This window comes from Hippocampus guttulatus, chromosome 3 (genome assembly GCF_054856545.1).
Source record: "Hippocampus guttulatus isolate MCC_2025c chromosome 3, RoL_Hgut_1.0, whole genome shotgun sequence".
NCBI classification, from domain to species: Eukaryota; Metazoa; Chordata; class Actinopteri; order Syngnathiformes; family Syngnathidae; genus Hippocampus; species Hippocampus guttulatus.
This window is the reverse complement of record NC_141263.1, coordinates 3,649,660-3,672,331: the sequence shown is the minus strand read 5'-3', so window position 1 is coordinate 3,672,331 and position 22,672 is coordinate 3,649,660. Positions and strand designations below refer to the sequence as shown.

Genomic DNA, 22,672 nt, shown 5'->3' with positions numbered 1-22,672 from the left:
AGCAGTCAATCACAAACATGGGCTTTTGGATAAGCTCTTTGTGTGCTATTTCCTGCAGTATTGTGGGAAAGGTTTCAGCAGAGATTCTTTTTCTACACCCGTAGCTGTCAAGAACTTCCACAAGATCATCTAGGTCCACTTCTGAAAAGTCCTTCATTGCTTCCATCAAAACCTCACGTTCTTGGCTGCTCACAAACTGCAGAAAATGGGCTTTTAGATCACTATAGACACAGTTGAAAAGCACCTGCTCGAGGAAATGAAATGCAAGTTTGTTTGGGAAGTAGCAACAATCTTGGTATCCCTTTAAAATAATTCTCCCAACTGCTTTCCACTTTTCTGCAGGAAAATCATGGCGAATGAATGGTACTTTAATTGACCAAGGGTGCATCGGTCATAGAATTCCTGCCAGAAGCAGCTGAGAACATCTCTCAGTACTCCAGATCCAACACCTACTTCTTCTGTATTATCTGGGAGTATGCGTTTCACATTGAGTGATTTGTTTAAGATTGCATTTTCAGAGAATGCTATGATCATATCATTCAATGTGTCAGTGTAGTGGACAGTTATTGTCATCACATCTTGTGGATCAGGTGGACCATCATAGATAAGTGTGATGTCTGCATCTCCCTCTTTGTTGTATGTGGGGCCAAAAGTAATTTCTGAATCAACAGAAATGTCGAATGCCGTGTAGATTTCATTTGAATCGACAGAGACCTCTTCAATTTCAGAGTTGTAGTCACTGGCATTGTGTGACACAACCAATACTTCTTTGGACGCTGTGCTGCCATCATGGTGGTCGTCCTTTGGCCTTGTTGCAATGTAAAAGCGCAACAACGTGAGCTTTGCAGCCTCATACATATTGCCGATGGATTGGCAGGTTTCATCAGTGAGGAGGTTTTGTTTGAAATCCCACACCTCAAACTGAAAGTCCAATTCAGATCCTTTAGGAGAAATTCCATCGGGGAAAAATAGTTTCTTTCCTTCCTTGAGAATTTCTTTCAACCCAGCTTCTGTGGACATTTGAGGTTTTCTGGTACCCCCTCCCTGCTTCTCCCTCACCTGTTTGGTTATTTTTCCATCATTGTGTATCCATCCGATTGCAACATTTCACAATGTTTTCTGCCTCTTCGTCTGTCTTGCTTGTTGTGTCTTTGAGGAAGCGTCTTCTTTTCCGCTTTCTTTCCTGATTTTCATTTTCACGTAATTTTTCCAAAAGTCCATTTTTTCTTTTGGATGGGAGCTGTTGAGTCTTGCAAAAATTGAAGAGTGCTATACGGTCTCCATAGCACGGGACATAATTGGCAAGGGTGGCATCGTCCATCAGTGCTATGACATCACTGTCAATCTGCACAACAAGACAAATAGAAAAAATATACACTCAATCACCGTAACACATAATCGCTTAATTTTAAAGTATGAAGCACAAATGTAATACTAATCTCTACAATTGTAAACCAAATACACAGGCAAACATGTTGCAACTCTTCAATGTTGAAAACCGTATTGAAAACCGTTAAGAATGTACTAAGATACATTCTGACTTTAAGTCAGAATTCTGAGATTAAAGTGAGAATCTTGCCAAACTTATTTTTTCTTTCTTCATTGGCCCTAATCCTCTTCCGTAGCAAACATGCAAATGTTTTTTTTTGTTTTGTTTTTAGTTAGCGTAAACAATTTATTATGAACAACTTGTTTTTTTTTAAACACCTGTCAATCTACAAAAAAAATGTCAATATTTGCGTTTTCACAAATCAAGCCTGACAGGTTTCTTAATGTTATGCTTGGACCTCCTTAAAACAGGTAAAGTTGAGGTATCATTCTCTGACGATGTTTCATGACCATTCTCGTTCAGTTCAGTTATTTTGGATTCAGTTTAAGTAGACACAACATCCTCACTTGGCGTTTCATCATTAAGTCTCTTGGAAATGTTCTTTGGTCTTGCGAAGGTTTCGACGATTTCTCCTGAACACGTTTCCGTCTTCGGTTCTCACTTCGTATGACCTTGGTCCAACTTCCATGAGTACTGTAGCTTTGTTGTTGCACACCTTTTGATCCTGGATTCTAACATCATCTTTGACCAGTAGTGGAAGTGTTTTGGTCGCTTTGTCATAATGTTGCCTTTGTTTGCTTTTTAGATAGTCCATCTTGCTGAGAATGTCTTTGTTCTGTCTCGTTTCTGAATAGCAGGGCAAAGTTGTGCGAAGCTTGCGATTCATTAACAACTCAGCAGGTGATTGGCCACATTCAAGAGGTGCGGTCCTGTAACTCAGAAGAGCTAGATACGGATCAGATCTGCTGTCTGTTGCCTTTTTAAGAAGTTGCTTGACAATATGCACACCTTTTTCTGCTTTACCATTGGCTTGTGCACGTAGGGGACTAGATGTTACATGACGAAAGCCATACTGCATCATGAAGTGCACGAGTGGTTAGTCATGCAGCACATAAAGTCTGCCCTCCCCCCCACCCTGGACCCCTACCAGTTTGCATATCGGCAGAACAGATCAACTGCAGACGCCATCTCGACTGCCGATGAGTCAGCGCTGCTCCTGTCTTGGTCTGGCTGGGTCGGGTCATCTGCACATCAGTGTTCTCCGCTGCAGGGTCTGCAGTGTTGACGGCCACCCGTGGAGTACCCTGTCGAGATGCCGTGATCAGCCCTACATGATGACCACTCGGCAGGATGAGCACCCCAGCTCCCAAGGCCACCACACATTTTGCAGCTTTCAGAAAGTCCCATCATAGAATACAGGGATCACTCATGTCAGCTACCCAAGCTGCGTGGGTTGTCGACAAACCCCCCAGGACAAACACAAATGTCCCTTTGCCTCTCATCTCACACACAGTTGTCATGCGCTAACGCCTTTTGCCGTACTTGAGTGTTTCCATTGGCTCAAAAGTGGCATGACGTATCCATGTAGGCAGCTGCCTCAGCACCACTTCCATAAATGCTGGGATTACCTGCGGCTGCTGCTACAAAATGTAAGACCCCTGCCTCATGGTCTGAATACTTGGTGGCACCATGCTGCCTCTCACCGTTCACTCTTGGTACTGTATCAATCTGAAATTTCCTCGAGGGTGTTGATACTGTTTATGTTACGTTGCGAGGTGGTGGTGGACCCCAAAAAGCAGGCAGGAGGAAGGAGCAGGGTGTACTTGACGAATTGTATTAAACATAGAGAAAACTAAATCCAAAACCAACAAATTCCAAAGTATCAAACAAAAATCATGACTGAAGATAAAACATAACAGCAACCAAAACATGACTAAAACGAACCCAATTGCAGCAAACAAACATGACAGTAGCCAAGAGCAAACAATGACCCAACACTGAGTGTTCGGGCTGGGTGTCCTTTTAAATCCACTAATTATCTAACGACCAACAGGTGTGCAGCTGCAGGGAAAAGCCCCACAGTGCCACTTGTTGGTCACAAACCAAAACATGACAGTTTAGTTTGTGGTTTATGACACGATGTTTGTCTTCTACAGTACATCACACACGATTTGAGCACGAAGTACAAACTTGCTACACTTTGCTCATCATCTGTGAGGTCTCGAACAAAAATTGGTTAAAATGATAAAGATCAGCAAGTCCATGACACCCTTTGTTGACTTGGCCATAGCTAGCCACACGACTCATAAGATCTGTGCAGTATTCTTGCATTTGTGATTATTGAACCAGTTAAAAGAACTGGTTAATCTGGACGATTCAGAACCCAAATACTTTCAGATTTTTCGGACGCGCCAAAGAATTGGAGCAGCTCTTGAAAATATTCTGTCTGTGTCTAAATACAGTATTTAGTGGTACACTACCTTGATTTAAGAAGAGAGTGACATTTTTTGAGTTACCCTTGTGTGACAAATTCTACGATTTTTATCAATTATTTAATTCAATGACAAAGCATAAAAATTGTGTGATATGAAATATTCCAATTCATGTTTTACACACACACACACAGACAGAGACAGAGACAGAGACAGAGAGAGAGAGAGAGAGAGAGATATGTATGTAGCGGCTGGATAGCTCAGTTGGTAAGGCACCGGTTTGGGAGACGGGGGTTCGAATCCCGCTTGGGGCAAAAATGAGAGCACATAAGACCGTCCAGTGTGGGTCCCTGGGCAAAACCCTTCACGCTAATGCCTACCACATACAATGATGAGAGACAATAAAACGAATGACATGCCGGGTTAGTCAGACATCGCCCGGCCAAACAAGGCCTGCGTCGGGTGCTGGAGAACCAGAACACCTTGACGAAAAATGGGCTACTGGAACAAAGCGGAGATGGGCAAGATGCGATAACATGGCTCCGTTGGAATGAGACTACTCAAGCAACCCTAGTCAGAGGGTTTACATGCAGAGAATGTGGGCTGAATGGTTACTTTGAAACCCACAGTCAGAGTTGACCACGAAACAACTAGTTGCTCAGCGTTCCAACATCCACAAACGGCAAATGCTGTCACAACTTTAGATTGATGAGGTACAACGCAGATTCCATGGTGAAGGGCCCCAGGCTGCCAGATCAGAGGAGGAGGTCATACCAGAGATTGGGAGGCAAGCCCCAATGAATGCAGATGATGAGATTGGGAGGCCAGCCCCAATGAATGAAATGCTGAGCAAGGCAGCAACTCACCTGAAAGCAAAGGTCATGGCGAGAATGAAGGCTGGGCAACCTAGAAACCGATTACAACGGCTATGTGAAGTACCACCTGAAAGTCTCATGGAAAGTGTGAATGCAGCACTGAGGGCGATCCCTACTGTAACAATCACTGAAACCAATGAGCTGACATACGCTTCAGCATCAGTGATCCAAGAGATGCTTGGCTATAAGAGCAACCATGGGAGCCATGAGAAATGTTACCCGCCAAGCAAAAGACGGTTGGAGGCTAAGATCAAGGCGGCTCGGAAAGATGTGAGTCAATTGACGGAGGCCCAGAGAGGTGTGATGAAAAGGCCGATACCCAAGAGGTACATCCAGATGACCATACCTGAAGCACTCGAAACTGCCAAACAAAGGCTCCAAGCCATGTCCAGTCGCCTAAAGAGGTACATGAAAGAGAATGAGGCCAAGTGAATAAACAGGCTGTTTGCAACACAACCTGCGAAAGTGTACGCTCAGTGGCAGGGTTCTAACAGCAGAGCAGACCCACCAAGACTGGAAACTGAAAGGTACTGGAAAGGCATATGGGAGAAGGAGGTCGCACGTAACAGCAGTGCACAATGGCTGGTGACTTTGAGAGAGGAGCACAGCAATCTTCTTGAACAGAACCCAGTTACCATAACGGTGGCAGACATTCAGGAAAGAGTCTCAGATATGAAAAACTGGACAGCACCAAGCCCAGATATGGTCCACACCTACTGGCTAAAGAAACTCACAGCACCCCATGAGAGCCTAGAAGCACAAATGAACCAGTTGCTGAGGGATGGGACTCACCCAGGATGGCTAACTGAAGGGTGAACGATCCTGATCATGAAGGATCCCTCAAAGGGTGCAATCCCATCCAACTATCGGCCAATAACCTGTCTCTCCATAACATGGAAGCTTATGTCAGACATCGTTGCGGCTAAAATAAGTGGACACATGGATCAATACAGGAGCCAAACATCAGCTCCTGGTTGACCATACAGTCGCACAAGACTGCAGGTCCCGACATACCAACCTGTGCACAGCCTGGATTGATTACAAGAAAGCCTATGACTCGATGCCACATACATGGATCACTGAATGCTTGGCGTTGTATAAGGTGAACAGGACCCTAAGAGCCTTCATTGCGAACTCGATGAGGATGTGGAAAACCACACTTGAAGCCAATGGCAAGCCACTTACCCAAGTGTCCATCAAATGTGGCATTTTCCAAGGTGATGCACTCTCCCCACTGCTGTTCTGCATCGGACTGAACCCCCTAAGCCAATGTTAGAGGAATCTATGAGCAAAATTGTATCATGTTTAAAGTTTCATTTAATTGGGGCACGTCTAAACATTTGGGTGCGTATCCGGCACCCCCAAATGCCTGTGCACAAAGGCGATGGCCACCTGGGCGGAGAGCTGTTGAAGTCCACAATTAGCACGTCAATGCAGGTGGGCGATCAGAGAAGAGAGGGCTAGATTCGGTCACAAAGGGGGAATGCATAATTCGGGAACAGCGGTTGAACAACAAAAGACCATTTGAGAACACCCGTCGCGACCAGGCGACATTTGTCGTCCACAAAGTCTGCAACATGTTAATACAGTGTAGACCAGACAGTAAGGCGCCAATGTACCGGTGGTTCAAAGCTTAAACCCAGGTAACCAATCACTACCGAGGGGCCGGACCGGGGGTGCGGTATGCAAATATCGGAGGCAATGTTTTCCTCGTATGTTCCAATAAAAGTCTGAATTGGCGGGAAGGGAGCTCGAGATTGTGATCGGAGCAACTAAACCGCCATTCGCTCTCAGAGATCCGCTCCCATCGATATTGAAGACAATTTTCCCTGTGTGCCGAGTCATTTCTTTAACCTTGTCCGAGAAAAACTCTCACAGCGAAGTAATCGCCAAGACAGGCGATGGATACCACCTCAGAAATGGAGCTACGATCAGTCACCTCCTCTACATGGATGATATAAAGCTGTCTGCTAAGAGCGAAAGGGACATAGACTCCCTGATCCACACAACCAGTATCTACAGCAGTGACATCGGGATGTCATTCGGGCTTGAGAAATGTAGTCGGATGGTGACTAAGAGAGGAAAGGTAGTCCGCACTGAAGGGGTCTCACTCCCTGAAGGAACGATAGCAGACACTGAGGACAGCTACAAGTATCTCGGTATCCCACAAGCCAATGGCAACCTCGAACTGGCAACAAGGAAAGCGGCTATGGCTAAATACATCCAGCGGGTGAGGCAAGTCCTAAAAAGCCAGCTCAATGGCAAGAATAAGAACCGGGCTATAAACAGCTATGCCCTGCCAGTGATCAGATACCCTGCAGGAATAATCAGGTGGCAAAAGGAAGAGATTCAGACCACGGACGTTCAGACCCAAAAGCTCCTAACCATGCATGGAGGGTTCCATCCCAAATCCAGCACCCTGAGACTGTACGCAAACCGAAAGGAAGGAGGCCGGGGACTAGTGAGTGTGAGAGCCACTGTCCAGGATGAAACATCCAAGCTCCATGAATACATCAAGGAGAATGCTCCAACAGATGACATACTCAGAGAATGTCTCAGACAATGGGGAACAGAGGATGAGGTGCTGGAAGAGGGACCATCATGGGAGGACAAGCCCATCCACGGGATGTACCACTGGACCATAACTGAAGTGGCTGATCTCAAGAAGTCCTTTCAGTGGCTAGAGAGGGCTGGCCTGAAGGACAGCACAGAGGCACTCATCCTGGCTGCTCAGGAGCACTCCCTGAGTGCCAGAGCCATTGAGGCCCAGATATACCACACCAGACAAGACCCAAGGTGTAGGTTGTGCAAAGAGGCACCTGAGATGATCAAACACATAACTGCAGGGTGTAAGATGATGGCAGGGAAAGCCTACATGCAACGCCATAACCAGGTGGCTGGCATAGTCTACCAAAACATCTGTGCGGAGGATGGACTGGAAACCCCAAGGTCAAAATGGGAAACTCCTCCGAAGGTGGTGGAGAATGACAGAGCGAAGATCCTGTGGCAGAGGAAAGCCGACAAGATGGTAATGGCGAACCAACCAGATATTGTGATCATAGATAAAGGGCAGAGGAAAGCCGTTGTAGTGGATGTAGCGGTCCCAAATGATGGAAACATCAGAAAGAAGGAACACGAGAAACTCGGGGAAATACCAAGGGCTCAGAGAGGAGCTGGAGAGAGCCTGGAAGGTAAAGGTGACAGTCGTGCCTGTGGTGGTCGGAGCATTCGGGGCAGTGACCCCCAAACTAGATGAGTGGTTGCAACAGATCAACAACATTGGACATCTCAGTCCAGAAATGTGCAGTGCTGGGAACAGCAAGGATAATGCGCAGAACCCTCAAGCTTCCTGGCCTCTGGTAGAGGACCCAGGCTGAATAGAGGACGGACACCACCCGAGGGGTGATATGAGGATTTTTTAAATATATATACAGTATATATATATATATATATATATGTTTTGGTCATAGCACAGTACCGCTTTTATTGTCCAAAGAGGGTAAAAATACAAAGAAAAAAATAAGAACTATATGTGTATGTAATAGCACTGATGCCACTGAACATCTTGAGAGGTTGAAATAAAAATAAACATTCAGGAATAATACTTTTACAATTGTTGTATGTTGCGTTATTTAAACTTATTTACATCAACTGCAGCACAAGGTTAAGAGCCATTGCTTGGTCGTTTTCTTCTTTTGCTTTGTCTTGCTCGCAAGTTTTCTGGAGGTGAGCTTTTAGCATTTCACCTCGAGATGGCAGCAGCAAACTTCACAAGAAAGTGAATGAACTGCCCATCAGTAAAATGGCTCTTTTTTGTGTGCATGTATTTTGGGTAATTTTGATTTTTTTCACAACTGTGGCTCCAAAGAAAGTGGGTGCTGGAACAAAGTGGATGATGTCCCTTGGCCCCTCCCGAAGCACTCCATGTGCAGTTTCCCAGTTTGGCAGACAGGAACAGTTCCTCCAAAAAAAAAGGGTAAAAATGCTTGTTTTAAGCAGTTTATTTACTCCCAGCTGATGCCGACTCAAAACCAAAACAAAACAATAATAATAACATTTGGGAGTTCAACCAAACCACTTGACTTTTGTCTTATGGAAGTCCGCTACCTTAATCCAAAAGCATAATGTGGAACGTCATAGATAGGCGAATAATATTTCACGATACACTTAAATTCATTTCTGACAGTGTTTATTTTCAACAAGCAAAACCGTGACATATTTTGAACTCTTTTCTTCTCTTCTTTTTTCTTCCCCACGCGGACACACTGCAAATAATTTTTTACGTCACACATTTACTGACTGCAATCTTCATTTATGCCGAAAGTTTCTCTCAAACCCTTCAGTGCTTGCTCCTTTGTGATTTTCTTCCAAGCCTGTGGAACATTTGCTGGGTTGGCCTCATACTCTGTCGAAAATTGTTTATTGTAGCGGACCAGGACATACTTCCAATAGTCTGATGCTTCCATTGTGGGGTCTGGGGGAATGTGCCAGTCAGGAAAGATGGTAGCGTAGTCTTTGTAGTCAACCCACTTTCCTTGTGTTTCGGAGGTTTGAAAACACATGTTACTCTGCACGTTAGTTGTACACAGAGATTCAGCGAGGTCTTTTGTGTTATAATCCCTGCATCTTCCAAGACCCTGTGGTCGATGCACAGCCGCATGATGTTTCTTGTGTTTTTTGCCACCTGCTTCGCAGGGAACTTTACAAAATGGACACTGCTGTCCACATCCGAATATTCTCTTGAATAGCTCATTCTGCGGTTTGATTGCAAGTTTATTGAGCGTTTCGGTTGTGCTGTCAGTGTTGGAAAATTCATCAAGGAGTGTTTCCTTTAATGTAGTCAAGGCTGCAATGAAGCTTTGTGTAAATGACTCGCACGTGCTTTGGATCTGGAACAGACTGCGCTGTTGTGCCTCTTCTGATATGACAATGTCTTTAATCAGATATTTGCGCATTTGGTTGATGAGATTTGGAATGTCTCTGTCATCATCTGACAACTTTTTTGTGGCCTGCTCCATTGCATTTAATAACTTACAAACTACATCCTCCAACTTCTTCTTCTTCAATTTGCACAACAACTTGTCTTGGTCCATTTTTTGGCAGATGTGTTGAAGGATCTGATCCTTCACATATGTTTCATAGGAAGAAATGTACTTGACAAAACTGTTGAAGTCATCTTTCAGCAGTAACTCTTTCTGAATGTCATATTGGAAGCACGAGCGTGAACTGTAAGTCATGGAATGACTGCTTGTCAAAATCTCGTCGACAATGTCAATTCCCAAAGATCGGTTGATGCAGTCCTCAATGGACGGCTTGATACAGAGCTGGACAAAATTGTTTGCTTTGCGTTGGCAGTGATCGGTCTCTTTGTATAAATCCAGAAAATCCAACAAGTACTGGTCCTTGTACTTTTCCAGCTGCGTTCGGGGGTCATTGTTTGACAGGAATCGTTGGTGCATCTTGAGGAATTCTCTTGCGGCAATGCCACAGATATGAAGTTTGAGGTCAATCTCGAACTGAGTATTGGTTTGGTGACACTTGTATCCTTGATCAAGCAATTCATCAATCCTCTGCAGCAGATCCCTTGGGAAAGAGTCATGGTAGTCACCATTGGACTTCGTTTTATCAAGGATAAACTGAATGGACGTTGCGATGACATTGTCTGCAAACAATTGTAAATTGCCCTTGTACATATGTTGAAATTTCTTCATGATGGAGTCAACATGGTCGCTTCTGGTCTTAAACGGGCCCATTCCCAAGTGCATGAGGTTTTCAATCTTTCTGAAGTTCTCATTCACGTTCTGATGGAGAACATTTTTCCTCAGTTGGGCGAGAATGTAGGCAGGTATGTCTTGTTCTTTCACTGTGGGCACGTTGGCCGTCGTGGTAGCCCACATTTTGTCAAACTCCTCTGTCAGTTGGTCATCAGACAGGCTACAGCCTTTGAAGTCACTCAGAAGTTTCATGACTCTCTCTTCAATCACACCACGGTACTCTCGTTGGATGTCCTGGGCCTTTTTCAAACCGGTCTTTCGCGCAAGGACTCTGTCCAAATGAATATTCACTGAATACAGAATATCCTTGGACAGACTTGTGATACTATTAATGAAGTCCGTTTTGTATTTCTCGATCAAATTGACACGGCCGTCTTTCTTTTTGTAATAATCATAGAGTTTGGCATTCAATTTGTCTTTTCGTACTTCAATTTCCCCGCATAGTTCTGATTTCTTTGATGCCACCACTGCATCCCATGTTTCCGAGTCAGCCTCACTGCTTGCATTTAAGATTTCAAATTCTGCTTCCGTCTGCCAGGAGAGGATTTCTTTTCGCATCTCCCATTCCCACTGTGAAAACTCTTTGCAGAGGCTGTCGTAAGAATGGGCCACAAGTGTGTTTCTGAAACTAAAGATGAAGTTCTCATACTTCACTGACTTCCACAGACTTCTCATCCATTCGAGAAACTCGGGGATCTTTGAGAAGGCATCGCTTCTTTCTTTTCCAACTGTCTCCAGAAGATTTTTCTTAAACTCCGCGACAGCCTCACTGTAACCAATGTTCACTGGTGCCATCGGAGGCGTCCCATGCCAAAGTCCCGGGATGTTCCAGTTGTTGTGTTCCAAGTCATAGTCAACCACATCTGTGAATGCCTGAATCAAAGGGTTTCTCTCCATTTCGGCTGCAATTTCTGTCATTTCGTTGAGTTGGTCCAACAGATGTTGACGTTCTGTCAAGTTTTTGGTATGAGCCGAGACTCCGGCCACATTTTGGTGCACGAAATGACAGATTGGTTTTTTCCCTATTTGTTTCATTCTCATGATGGCATGGACGACAATTTGCAGGACATCTTTCATTTCGACTGCATTCTCCATTGCAATGTTGATCACGGTGACATCACTCAAGCCAATGACGAAGGTCGCCAGTTGGTTGTCATGCTCGTAGCTATCTTCGAGTTGTGCAAGCTCAGGGGATTTCAGACCTTCGGTATCAATGAGAAGGATGAAGTCGCAACCCAACTCAGTTTGTATATCGTCTCCAACTCTGAGGAACAGCATGTAAGCCCCTCTTGTACATCTGCCGCTGCTGACCGGAAAGTGAACGCCAAACATGGTGTTGAGAAGAGTTGATTTTCCAGTACTTTGAACACCAAGCACAGCCAGAACTAACAGCCTGCTCTTCCCTCCGACCTTCTTGTGAAGCTCCATGAGAACATCTGTCACCCACTTCTCTGGGATGTTTGACGCATCTCCGTCCAAAAACTCCAATGGATAACCATCCAACAGCATTTCAGCAGCGACAGCGGGCAAATGAACCAATTTCTCCGCGCTATCGTCTGAATGCATGGAAACCTCGTAGTTGAGTCCCATTTCTCTCATGTAATGTTCCACTCCTAAGGAGCTGTCAGACAAATTCTGATCAATCTCCGCAATGAGTTTGGCGTCTTTATTTCTGCATTGCTCTTTGAATTTGTTACGCAGAGCAGTCAATTTTTCACGAGAATGGGTATTAAAGATGAACTTCATCCACTTCAAGAAATAAGTCCTTCTCTCTTTGTCACTCATTGCTAAAGTGTCAATAAAACATTGCATTGCTTTGGGCCGCTTCTGTTTCCTTTGCGCTTCCCAGATTTGTCTTATCTCATCCTGAAGCTGAGCTTTGTAATGCTCAACGCCAACAGTGGCAACATCATTTATTCGGCATGCCTTCATCTCCAGTTGTGAAAGCCTCTTCCAATTTTTTCCTTGCAAAGGAAGTTCTTGTTTTTTGTAGTGTGGTATACTTCGGGCACTAATGCCCCTCATGATCTCTTCAGCAGCTTTTTTCTGCTCGAGGGTTTGGTTTTCATCCACACGCAGGCCCAATTCAATGGCTTTTTCCATCATATTTTCAATACTTGTTGTGCTTTTGACGTCACGCAGTAAGTTCTTGATGGCTCCACAAAGTCGCTGAGAAAACTCTGCCACATTCACCCATGAGTCTTTGATTTTAACACTGCTATTTGGTACATCCAGTTCTTGCTGTGTTTTTTTGACAGACGCCATATCGTCCCACCCATTCTCTTTGCGATGAACAACAAAATAGATTTTGAATTTTGCATCTTGAAGAGCTGTCAGAACTTTGTGCTCCTTGTCTTCAATTTTGTCCAAGAATACAAAGATTGCATTGGATACTTCATAAAGAAAAGTAAATTGCGTGAGTGACTCACAAATATCTCCTCGCAAATTGGCAAATGCAACTGGCTCTGGGAATATGTCAAGATTTGCTCTCCCACAAGGAAGGAACCAGCATACCTCCACCAATGTATTTGAAATTTTCCGAGGCCGTGCCCCTCCTTCCATGTCTCTGTGTAAAAACATATTGTGATTCTGCTGGCCACGACTGAGGATGTGATTTAAAAAATGAGATTTAGATAAACTGCAGTTTTTTAGCCTCACAAAGGAAAAAAATGGAATAGTTGCTTGCACAATGTTGTTCTCGACGAATCCTCTCGTTTGACGCAAATCATGTGGACACCACTCTTTCACGATTTCTCTCAGAGCCCACAGCATCAGCGTACACTGGTTGTTGCTGCAATGGGGCAACAGCAGTGGTACTGAAAACTGACATAAAGACATCTTGAGGGCCATTTCCTGTTGCAAGAAGCTGTCAGCACAAAGAAATAGACCTACTATCAGGTCAAGGGGATGAACTGTGCTTGCTGATTCACATGCCGTGTAAATGTCCAGGAGGTCAAGACTGTCTTCGTGTTCTTCATGGCTGCTTAATACCTGAGTGCAGTACCTGCATCCAGCATTGATTTGGAACAGTTTTCTGAGGAAATAAAATGGTATTTCATCCTCTGATAGAACAACTTTTTCATAGATGCTGCTTTTGTTGACTTCCAATAGAGATTGAAGAGTGAGTTTGTTCGGATAATACTTCTGCAGCCCAAGGTTGGAGAGGAAGTCGAACAGAACTGTCAAGGAGAAAGACAAGATGATTTATTTAATTTGCCATTTCAAACAGATTTATGTTCTTGTTGGATTGTGCCTGAACTTGAAATGGTGAATGACATGCATCTCTCTCATAAGCGCATCAAGAAGTTAAAACAACATGTCAATATGTTTGCAAAGCTACAAGCAAACAAAACCCTGCATGCCCCGAGAGTCGGGTGGGGTGTTTCACTGGATACTTATATATAATTGTAGCATCATAATTATGCTAACTGCATGCTTGCTGTGTACCGTGCCCATCATTGGTCCAAGCTTTAGATATATCTCCTGCAATATATAACAACTCACAAAAAGTTTGGGACATTTCGCTTTCAGGTGGATTTTATGGAAAATGTACAAAGCTCACACTACAGTGATACCATATCATGAAAGTAGGGACATTTAAGTAGAAAGATGCACTGGTGATTTCCTCATCTCAGACAATTCAGTAAAACAAAAGTTAATAACTGTGGGTACACCACAACAAAAAAATTCCAACGTCCTTCTCACTGATATATTGGGGTCGTGTACAGTCATTCTTTTCTGGTACCGTTTCGTGACTCAATTTTATCTCCAGCATCCAGAGATTTATTAATTTGCCTGCTATTTTGCTGTGCAAAATTGAATCCGCTCCGACTTAATGCGGTTCCAGACGGAAGTCTGGAAAAGTGGACTCACCCAAGCACTTAATTGCAGTGTTAAAAACGCTAGCCGTGTCAATCTCGGGTTAGTTGAGCCCACTGGTGTCAAACTCAAGGCCCGGGGGCCAGATCTGGCCCGCCACATCATTTTACGTGGCCTGCGAAAGCTGCTCAAACAAGTCAAGATAATGACTTAAATAATAGTTAAATCAACAGTTATTCTTTTTCATGGTTTCAGTCAAAACGGCCCTCCAAGTGAAACAGCAGCTAAAATGAGTTTGACACCCCTGGTTAAGCAGTCAGCATGACTTGTAGCTTATGTGCTACCATGAAGGCAATGATTACCGTCTCAGGAGTGGTCAATACAGTCAATACACTTAGTAGACACACACAGATACTTCCTCGCTTCAGTTTGACCACTATTGGAAGCTGGCTGTTTTGTACATCTCTTGGTCCAACAGACCGCGATGATATATTATTTCACCATGTGCTGTGTGTCTGTCTGCTTGTGCTTTGCTGCATGGCATAGAAGGGAATTTCTTAATGCTTACCCGAATGAGTAGACAGCTTTTTCAAGTTTTCAAAAGTTAAATAAAAGTACCGTAATTTCCAGACTATAAGATGCTACTTTCGCCACAGCTTTCAACCCTGCGGTTTATTTAATTATGCGGCCTGTTTAAAGATTTTTCCAACGGCCGAGGGAGCGCACGCAGAAAAGGTAACACTGAGACACCGTCATGTGTCACAGTGAAAAGGACCAGCCACAAGGGGGCGCATTACACCTGTGTTTCGAGCTGTTCTGCAATCCGGAAAGCTGTGTGGCCAGGTCTATGACACACTTGACCGAACACAAAATAATGTTTATGAAGGCTTTATTCACGACTGAACACAGAAAATATACAGCATTCATGAGATAAAAGACTGTGATATGTCAAATGGGACTAACAAATCGAAACGTATCCAAAAATAGGGCAACAGTTGGAGCTTGTGAGCGCTTTCAGGCATGTTGTAATATCAGCAGAGTTACAACGCCGTTTGCAGATACAGGACATCAGAACTGAATGAGCACAGCTCAGCGTTCGTCTCACGAGATTATCTAACACTCCTTTCAAAGTAACGGTGTTCCATTTGTTAAACGAGGCTGCATTTACTTCAACAGTCATAGTATTATTCACCTCGTTTCATATGCCAAAAGAAAACCTCCCGAAAGACATTGTCGTGAAAGTTGAAACTAAAGTGTGGATATTAGAAAGCCGAATGAAGGAATGGTTGACCGAGTGTTACAGCAAGCGAGGATTTTTTTTTTCATTTAAAAAAAAAAAAAAGCATTACCCGACAGGGAAGGGTGCCTTTTTTCCATGTTCAGGCATTATTTGAAAAAGAAAAGTTAAGGTATGTAGGTCTGAAACCTCATTATGTGTTGAGTTTGGCTTGAGAGTCAAGAATCTTTGTTCCATCCCTCTTTCCAGCTTCCACATGATTTTTTTTTTCAGCTGCACCCAAATTGATTTCACCCCAAAGCCCTCTTCTCATAATTAGACATGTAAAATATTTTCTTGTCTATTCTTCTAAAATAGAATGTACCTGTTGGCTTTTGTCCTTCAGTGCTCACTGCAGCCATGTTGTGGGATCCTCTGATGGCTTGTATTTCACAACCTAGAGGCAATATCATTGTTAGGTCTCTCCTGTGTTTTTTTTAACACCCAGAATTGAATTGTCTTTTGAGAGAAAAAAAAAATCACTTTCACACCAAAAATATTTCCATCCATCCTTTCATTTTCTGATCCACTTTATCCTCACAAGGGTTGTGAGACCCAAAATGTAGAATACCCAAAATGTTCCTGATTCTCACACACACACAAATTACTTGGTGAAGATTTGCTTCTCATCACCCACATTGTTCAGTTAATTCAGTTTTTCACGGCCCTCTGAATAGGGATCGTCAGTCAGCATGGAAGGATCACTCTTTCTGTACTTTTTGGACACATTTATTGGAGCACTTTGCAGCAGAAGTAGGAGTAGTAGATGTAACAGTACCAGAAGCAGGTAATAACCTAAAGCACACATAAATGCAGTAAAATATGAATATAACTCTTTCTGCATCACGATGTAAATATGTATAGAATTGACATGAATTCTTTTATTTTAACAATACATTTAATAAATACTTTAATCAACCATGATTTCACCATGTATTATTATCGTCATAATCATCCATTATTTTAAATGCAAGAAACCATACATCACAAACTTATCAAGTCGACTCGAACAAAAGAACTACAAGTCCCAAAGGTCCAACCCGGAAGTGGAGCGCCGACATGATTAAGCCCAGCTGCAACGCAATTTACTTAGATTGCAAATTGCAGCTGGACAAACATGACAACTATGCAAATGTAGCCGAGTCTCTGGAAAGATTAGACTGAACACAAAATAATTTTTATGTGGGCTTTATTCCCGACTGAACAATGAGAAATTGTACAGCTTTAAGATGAAAGTCTGAGATCTAAACTGAATTTTAAAAGAGTTCAAAAAGGGATCTAAGAGATCAAAGAAAATTATCTAACAGATTAAAGACAATTACGCCACAATAGACAACAGCAGTGGCTTGCTTAATAGGGAAACAGAAATAAAAATACATTATTTCCAAGCCACAATACTTCTTAGTGCAAAACAAATAATCATTACAACCCAATGTTTTGAGATACAGACACACTTACTATGTTCCGGTGTGTTGGGTGTGTACAAAGCACGTGGAAAAACACGAATGATCTCCCCTCTAAAGAACAGAACAGATAACACGGTTCAAATAATTTCAGTCAAAAAAAAAACATATTTACATCTTGTAACATTGCGAACACTTACGCTGTACAGCTGTTCACATGACTCACGAGTGGGAGATTTCAAACTACGATATTGTGCTCTACAAATACCATTCAACTAATTAATCATCTGTCCAAGATTAACACCTAACATGCGTCATGGTAATCTAGTTACCAATTACCTGAATATCGCCAGGGTTACGACGACGATCATGGGTGTAGCAAGTTGGGACAAGCAGTGGGCACTAGTGATGGGAATTCCGGCTCTTTTCAGAGAGCCCGTTCTTTTGGCTCCTCAGTTTTTTGTTGTTGCTTAAATTAATTTACCAAAAATAATGTAAAATGAATTACTAATGTAAAAAATATACAGTGTATCAAATATTTATATGGCTTGATTTATATTCTTCTGAACATACTCAACATGGAGTGCTACAAAAAAATAAATTACAAAGTTCAAGAACAAAGACCCATCTCAAAACAAGGTCAACAAAAAGTTCCAATCTCTGATTGTGTATATTTATAAGCTTTTAACTATGTACAGTAAAACAACATAAGTAAGCTTTGATTACCACAAACAAATTATGAATTAAAATTTGATATTGGATATTTTAACCTTGCACAGTCTACACGCTGCCTTTGAACTATCAATTAAGTTGAAATGAGTCCAAATTTCACTGCGTTTCCTATCCATTGTGTTGTTTTTTCTCTGTCGCGCCATCGAGCGCTCTCTCGTCTCCCCTGTTCGTGTGCTGCTGTTGTGTCTTTAACTCCTCCCCCTTCTCCTCACTGCAGCGTGTGTGTGTGTGTGGGGGGGGGTGTAAGTAACCCCCCCCCCTCCCTCTTCTACCACGGATCTTAACCAATCACGTGTGGTTTTAACCGAAGGAGGGGAAAAAAACAGAAGAAAAAAAAAGTGGCTCCTATTCGGAGCGGCTCCCTATTAGGACCCGGCTCCCGTCGTTTACGTCAAAGAGCCGGCTCTAAGAGCCGGTTCGTTCGCGAACGACACATCACAGGGCACAGTTCAGCGACTACCCTCCTTCACGTGCACCCTTACTTCCCTTCCTGGTCTGATTCTCACACGCTGCATGTGTTCCCGCGTGTTTTGATCTAGTGTGGCTCTTAAAGTGACAGTGCTACATTTGTTAAACAAGGAAGCTTTCACTACAAACGTCTAAGTAAGGTTCACCTGGTTACACCAAAATGAGTTAAATAAAGACACCACTGTTCTAGCAGCACTTTAGCCCAGGCTCTTTAAATTGCCGATTGCGAACGGCAACTGACTGTGATTGCATAGCGATGCGGCAAACATAAAGCACAACGGACACAATGCAAAGCAGACAAACATAGCAGCCGATCATGATCGAATCTAAAAGCTAACTTTACATATCTGGTAAAGAAAAGCACACGCGTGGCTTACCACTGGGCCCTGCCGACGACGAAGCGAGTGTATTCACTAACGTAACATAATGCGATGCTGCTTTTTATACGTCGCGCGAACGGTCACCTGTCAGTGGCAGCCCCGCCCCTCTTAAAGCGCCAGGTGAATCCAACACACGTCTCCAAATTTCACTTACCTTTGTTGGAGGGGTGCGGGGGTGGGGGTTTCTTATGCATGGTCGTTTAATTTCGGATAGTGAGAATGTTGGTTATCCGAATACAGGCTGGAGACGATGAACAGTTTCTTCGAAGCTTTTATTCACAGAATATTCCGGGCACCAATGAGTTACAGACAATGGCTGTTGTCGCAAGTACAAAGACACAAACTACTCACAACATATTTATCTTATCAGAAGGGCATAACCGAAACTGTTGTGCAGCATCGAGACTTTGCACTAGGCAATACATTTCTATTTACACCGGTTCTAGCTGGTATCAACTGCCGGATTCCTATGCCCTGGGCATTAATTTAGCAAGGTTAACTGATGTGTATGCTTCAAGGACGCATCAGGCTATAAAACAGAGTTTCATTGCGGACATGAGGAAGTTATACAGGCATGACTAGATGTGGGCAGAAGACACACTTCACCTTGCATGTCAACCTCCAGCATTCTGAAGTGGACTCTGTACCACCATATTTTAGGGCAGTTAATAGAAACAGACAGCATTTGAGAAACCTGAAAAGCAAGTCTCCGTTGAATTGTTTTAGCTCCTTCTTTGGCTGTTCGTGTTACAAACTCTACATGGGAAGTTACTGTGAAGAAATAGTGACTTAAATATTTGTTGTTCGCTGATTTGATCCAACAGTATTATCTTGGTCAGTCATGATACTAATGCAGCGTGTTATACCGGAGACAAATTCCTTGTGTGTTCTACATACTTGGCCAATAAAGATGATTCTGATTCTGATATAACCTGTTGAGGTGTGCGCTTCGTTCAGGATGCATTTGGGATAATAACGACGAGAGATGAATTTTCTTGCTTAACTCAAACTCGTGGCATGTTTCTTTGCCGTCTGCACAGAGAGCAGCCGCTTCTCATCACTACGGCACAGGAAGAAGTATTTCGCGCCGAGTACAGACCGGATATGGCGTAGTATCTTGGGTTGCCAGATCCGTTCAAAATAAAGAACACATCACATCATTACAGAAATGAGGATACAAGATATCGTTTCTTAACACCCCTACTTATACTCAGTTTGCTGTAATGTAAACAAAATTAAATGCACCAAAATAGAAAACAAAGTGGACCCTGTCTCACACATTTCAAATCCCAAGAACACTGGGTGCAAACTCAATTAACTTTGTCAGAAGTGCCTTTTATGTATCTTAACACATGTTTCACAGTGACCCACTGCTCCTCTGTCGGCTCTGCAAAATACTGTGACAACCTGCTTACCACAAAGCTTAAATCTGGCCTGGTACAAGTGGTCAGATAGATTAGGCTACCTTTTGCTTCTCTGTAGGTTCTGACATCACTCATTTTCACTGCATCATTTGAATATTCCAGCTTTTGTTCACAGAGCGTTTTTTGTACTTTACAGTCTTGCATATTGAAACGCTCTAATATCTTGTTAACGTATTTCTCCTGTGACATTTTTACACATCCATCAGATGGATTGAAATCGATACCTAGAAAATGCTTGAGTGTGTGTGCCAAGATCTTTCATTTTGAACTTTACAGAAAGCATCTCTTTCACGTCTTTCAAAATCATTTCATTGCTGGCCGCGATAATCAAATCGTCGACCCATATGATTATGATCACCTTGTCACTTTTTGACTCTTTCTTGACGCTGTCTTAAATTCTTGGGCAGCCTGCTACCAAAACAACATCTGCTATCTCGACCTTCCCCTGATGAAAGTATGCACGGAAGCTAGTCCCCCACCATCACCCCCTCCTTCATACATTCCCTTGTTTCACCGTCTTCATTGTTTATGTCTTGTGAACTGTGCTGTCATATGCTTGTGCAGGAGTTTTTTGCCTACCTCAAATTATCCTCAAAATGAGGGTAGTTCGAGCGTGGTTTTTTTTCTCCCCCTCTCCCTCCCTTGTGGTTCTCTTTCTGACTTCCGGGTTGAGTGAACGCTGGCGCGTTTTGGCTGCCGCTGCTCAACCCGTATTGTTTTGTGGTTTTTGTTATTGTAAAGTGTCCTTGGGTGTCTTGAAAGGCTCTTATAAATAAAATGTATTATTATTATTATTATTATTATCATTATTATCATATCACTTGTTGTTCCTCAATGGAACAATGTGCAACTGCAGTCTGTGGCTCTTCTACATTCCTCTTTGTCTTCTAGTTCTCTGAAATCACAACAGCATCAGTGATTATATCGGCAATTATTGCAAAAGTACATCATAACACCAAGGAATTGAATTAGATGGAGAAGCATGATCCATATCCCTGGAATAGAATTTTATTTTCACTGTCATCTTAACAATACAAACCATTTTCCCAAATTGCTTTTAACCTTCTTTCTGGCATCAGTCAGGAAGACAGAATGCTCACTTTAAAGTCAGAATTTTGAGCTAAAAGTGAGAATTTAGCCAACTTTTTTATTTTTTCATTGACCCGAAAACTTTTCTGTAGCTTTCCTTTCCATTTTAACCCTCAGGATGCCCCTGTGGGAACAGTGAAGAAAAATGCTGTCTGAATTCTGTGATTGGGGTTTGTGGCTGTAGAATTTATCACGAGTTTATAGTGTGCCTCAGCACATCGGTAAATGTTTTGATTAGGACATTGGCACAAAGTTCAGTTTTTTAACCCACGGATTGGGTGAGTAAAACGTGCTGTATGTTGATGCAGGTGTGATTAATCTTCTGTTCTTTAAGAGTCAGATAAAGTGGAGGACGATGCAGTGTACTGCTCTCTTAATGGCATACAGTAGATGGCACTATGCTCACATTTATAAGCAACGTGATATTTGACTTGGAATGAAGCTTAGACTGTATTTCAATGTTTATAAATACGATAGTTTTGGGATTTTTTTATATATCATGCACGTCACTTCACGAGATTTCATATCATATTAAATATACAGGGCAGCCCGGTAGTCCAGTGGTTAGCACGTCGACTTCACAGTGCAGAGGTACTGGGTTCAATTCCAGCTCCGGCCTCCCTGTGTCATACCTGTCAACTCATACGGTTTAGCCATAGTTCATACGGATTTTGTGGTGAATCTTACGTATATGGCCGTATCGCACAAATCATACGGATTCTCCCCCCCCCCCCCCCCCCCCCCCCTGACAGGTAGTTCCGTTTGCTTTTGCCCAGAACGGTGCTCGTCTACTCGAATGCTTTCATTTCCGGAATACAACTCTGAACACAGTAATGCCACTAAGTAGAATGATGATTAGACATTAACCAGACATTGTATTATGGAGATCTACAATAAATATAATTGAAAATTTCGTGGGTTTTTTTCTGTGCCGTTATTTTGACATAAAATGCTTTGGTATGTTATAAGGATTTTTTTGCTCTTTATACAGATTTTTTTGGTAGTTTATACAAGTTGGCGCTCCGAAAAGTTGACAGGTATGCTGTGTGGAGTTTGCATGTTCTCCCCGGGCCTGCGTGGGTTTTCTCCGGGTACTCCGGTTTCCTCCCACATTCCAAAAACATGCATGGCAGGCTGATTGGTCACTCTAAATTGTCCCTAGGTGTGGGTGTGGGCGTGCATGGTTGTTCGTCTCTGTGTGCCCTGGCAACCAATTCGGGGTGTCCCCTGCCTACTGCCCAAGGGCAGCTGGGATGGGCTCCAGCGCCCCCCGCGACCCTGGTGAGGATGAAGCGGTTCGGAAGATATTAAATATACAGGTATGTGCAAGAAACTGGACTCCTTGGCCAAAAAGAAGAGCATGTCGATCCTGAAGGATTGGGTACAAAGTTTGAAGTGCCATTTGTACTGGTGTGCACTTTCCTCCCAGACACCGGAGGAAAAGAAGCAGAAGTGGCTGGCATGTGTGAACCACCTGCAGAATGTGCACGATAGTTGTTTACATCCTCCAATTACTAGAGAAAAAGCGTGGCTATTGCCACTTTTTTTGTTCGATGTTGCCTGCTAGTTAACCCTAAAAAATAAAAATATTGTCATACCTTGTGAATTCATTTAAAGGTACTGAAGTCAATGTCGCAGTGGTGGAAATCCTGACAAAGACCATGTTTGTC

At 43.1% G+C, this 22,672-nt stretch overlaps 1 protein-coding gene and 1 pseudogene across 1 annotated transcript; both read right to left on the bottom strand.

Annotated features, from left to right (window-relative positions):
- Positions 1-258: 258 nt before the first annotated feature.
- LOC147207161 (uncharacterized) lies at positions 259-2,144 on the bottom strand (annotated as a pseudogene).
- A 6,623-nt stretch (positions 2,145-8,767) lies between these two features.
- LOC147207160 (up-regulator of cell proliferation-like) lies at positions 8,768-17,005 on the bottom strand. Its single transcript, XM_086107097.1, has 3 exons — positions 16,965-17,005; positions 15,832-15,903; positions 8,768-13,590 (listed from the first exon to the last, which is right to left on the bottom strand). The coding sequence occupies exons 2-3, from the start codon at positions 15,866-15,868 to the stop codon at positions 8,930-8,932; spliced, it is 4,698 nt and encodes a 1,565-aa protein (XP_085963223.1). The 5' UTR covers positions 15,869-15,903; positions 16,965-17,005; the 3' UTR covers positions 8,768-8,929.
- Between the last annotated feature and the right edge of the window lie 5,667 nt (positions 17,006-22,672).

Coding starts and splice junctions, on each gene's coding strand:
- LOC147207160 (XM_086107097.1), bottom strand. CDS start 15,868: ATGGCTGCAGTGAGCACTGAAGGACAAAAGCCAACAG. Junction 13,591..15,831: donor TGAAGGACAAAAGCCAACAG/GTACATTCTATT, acceptor TCTCCTTGACAG/TTCTGTTCGACTTCCTCTCC.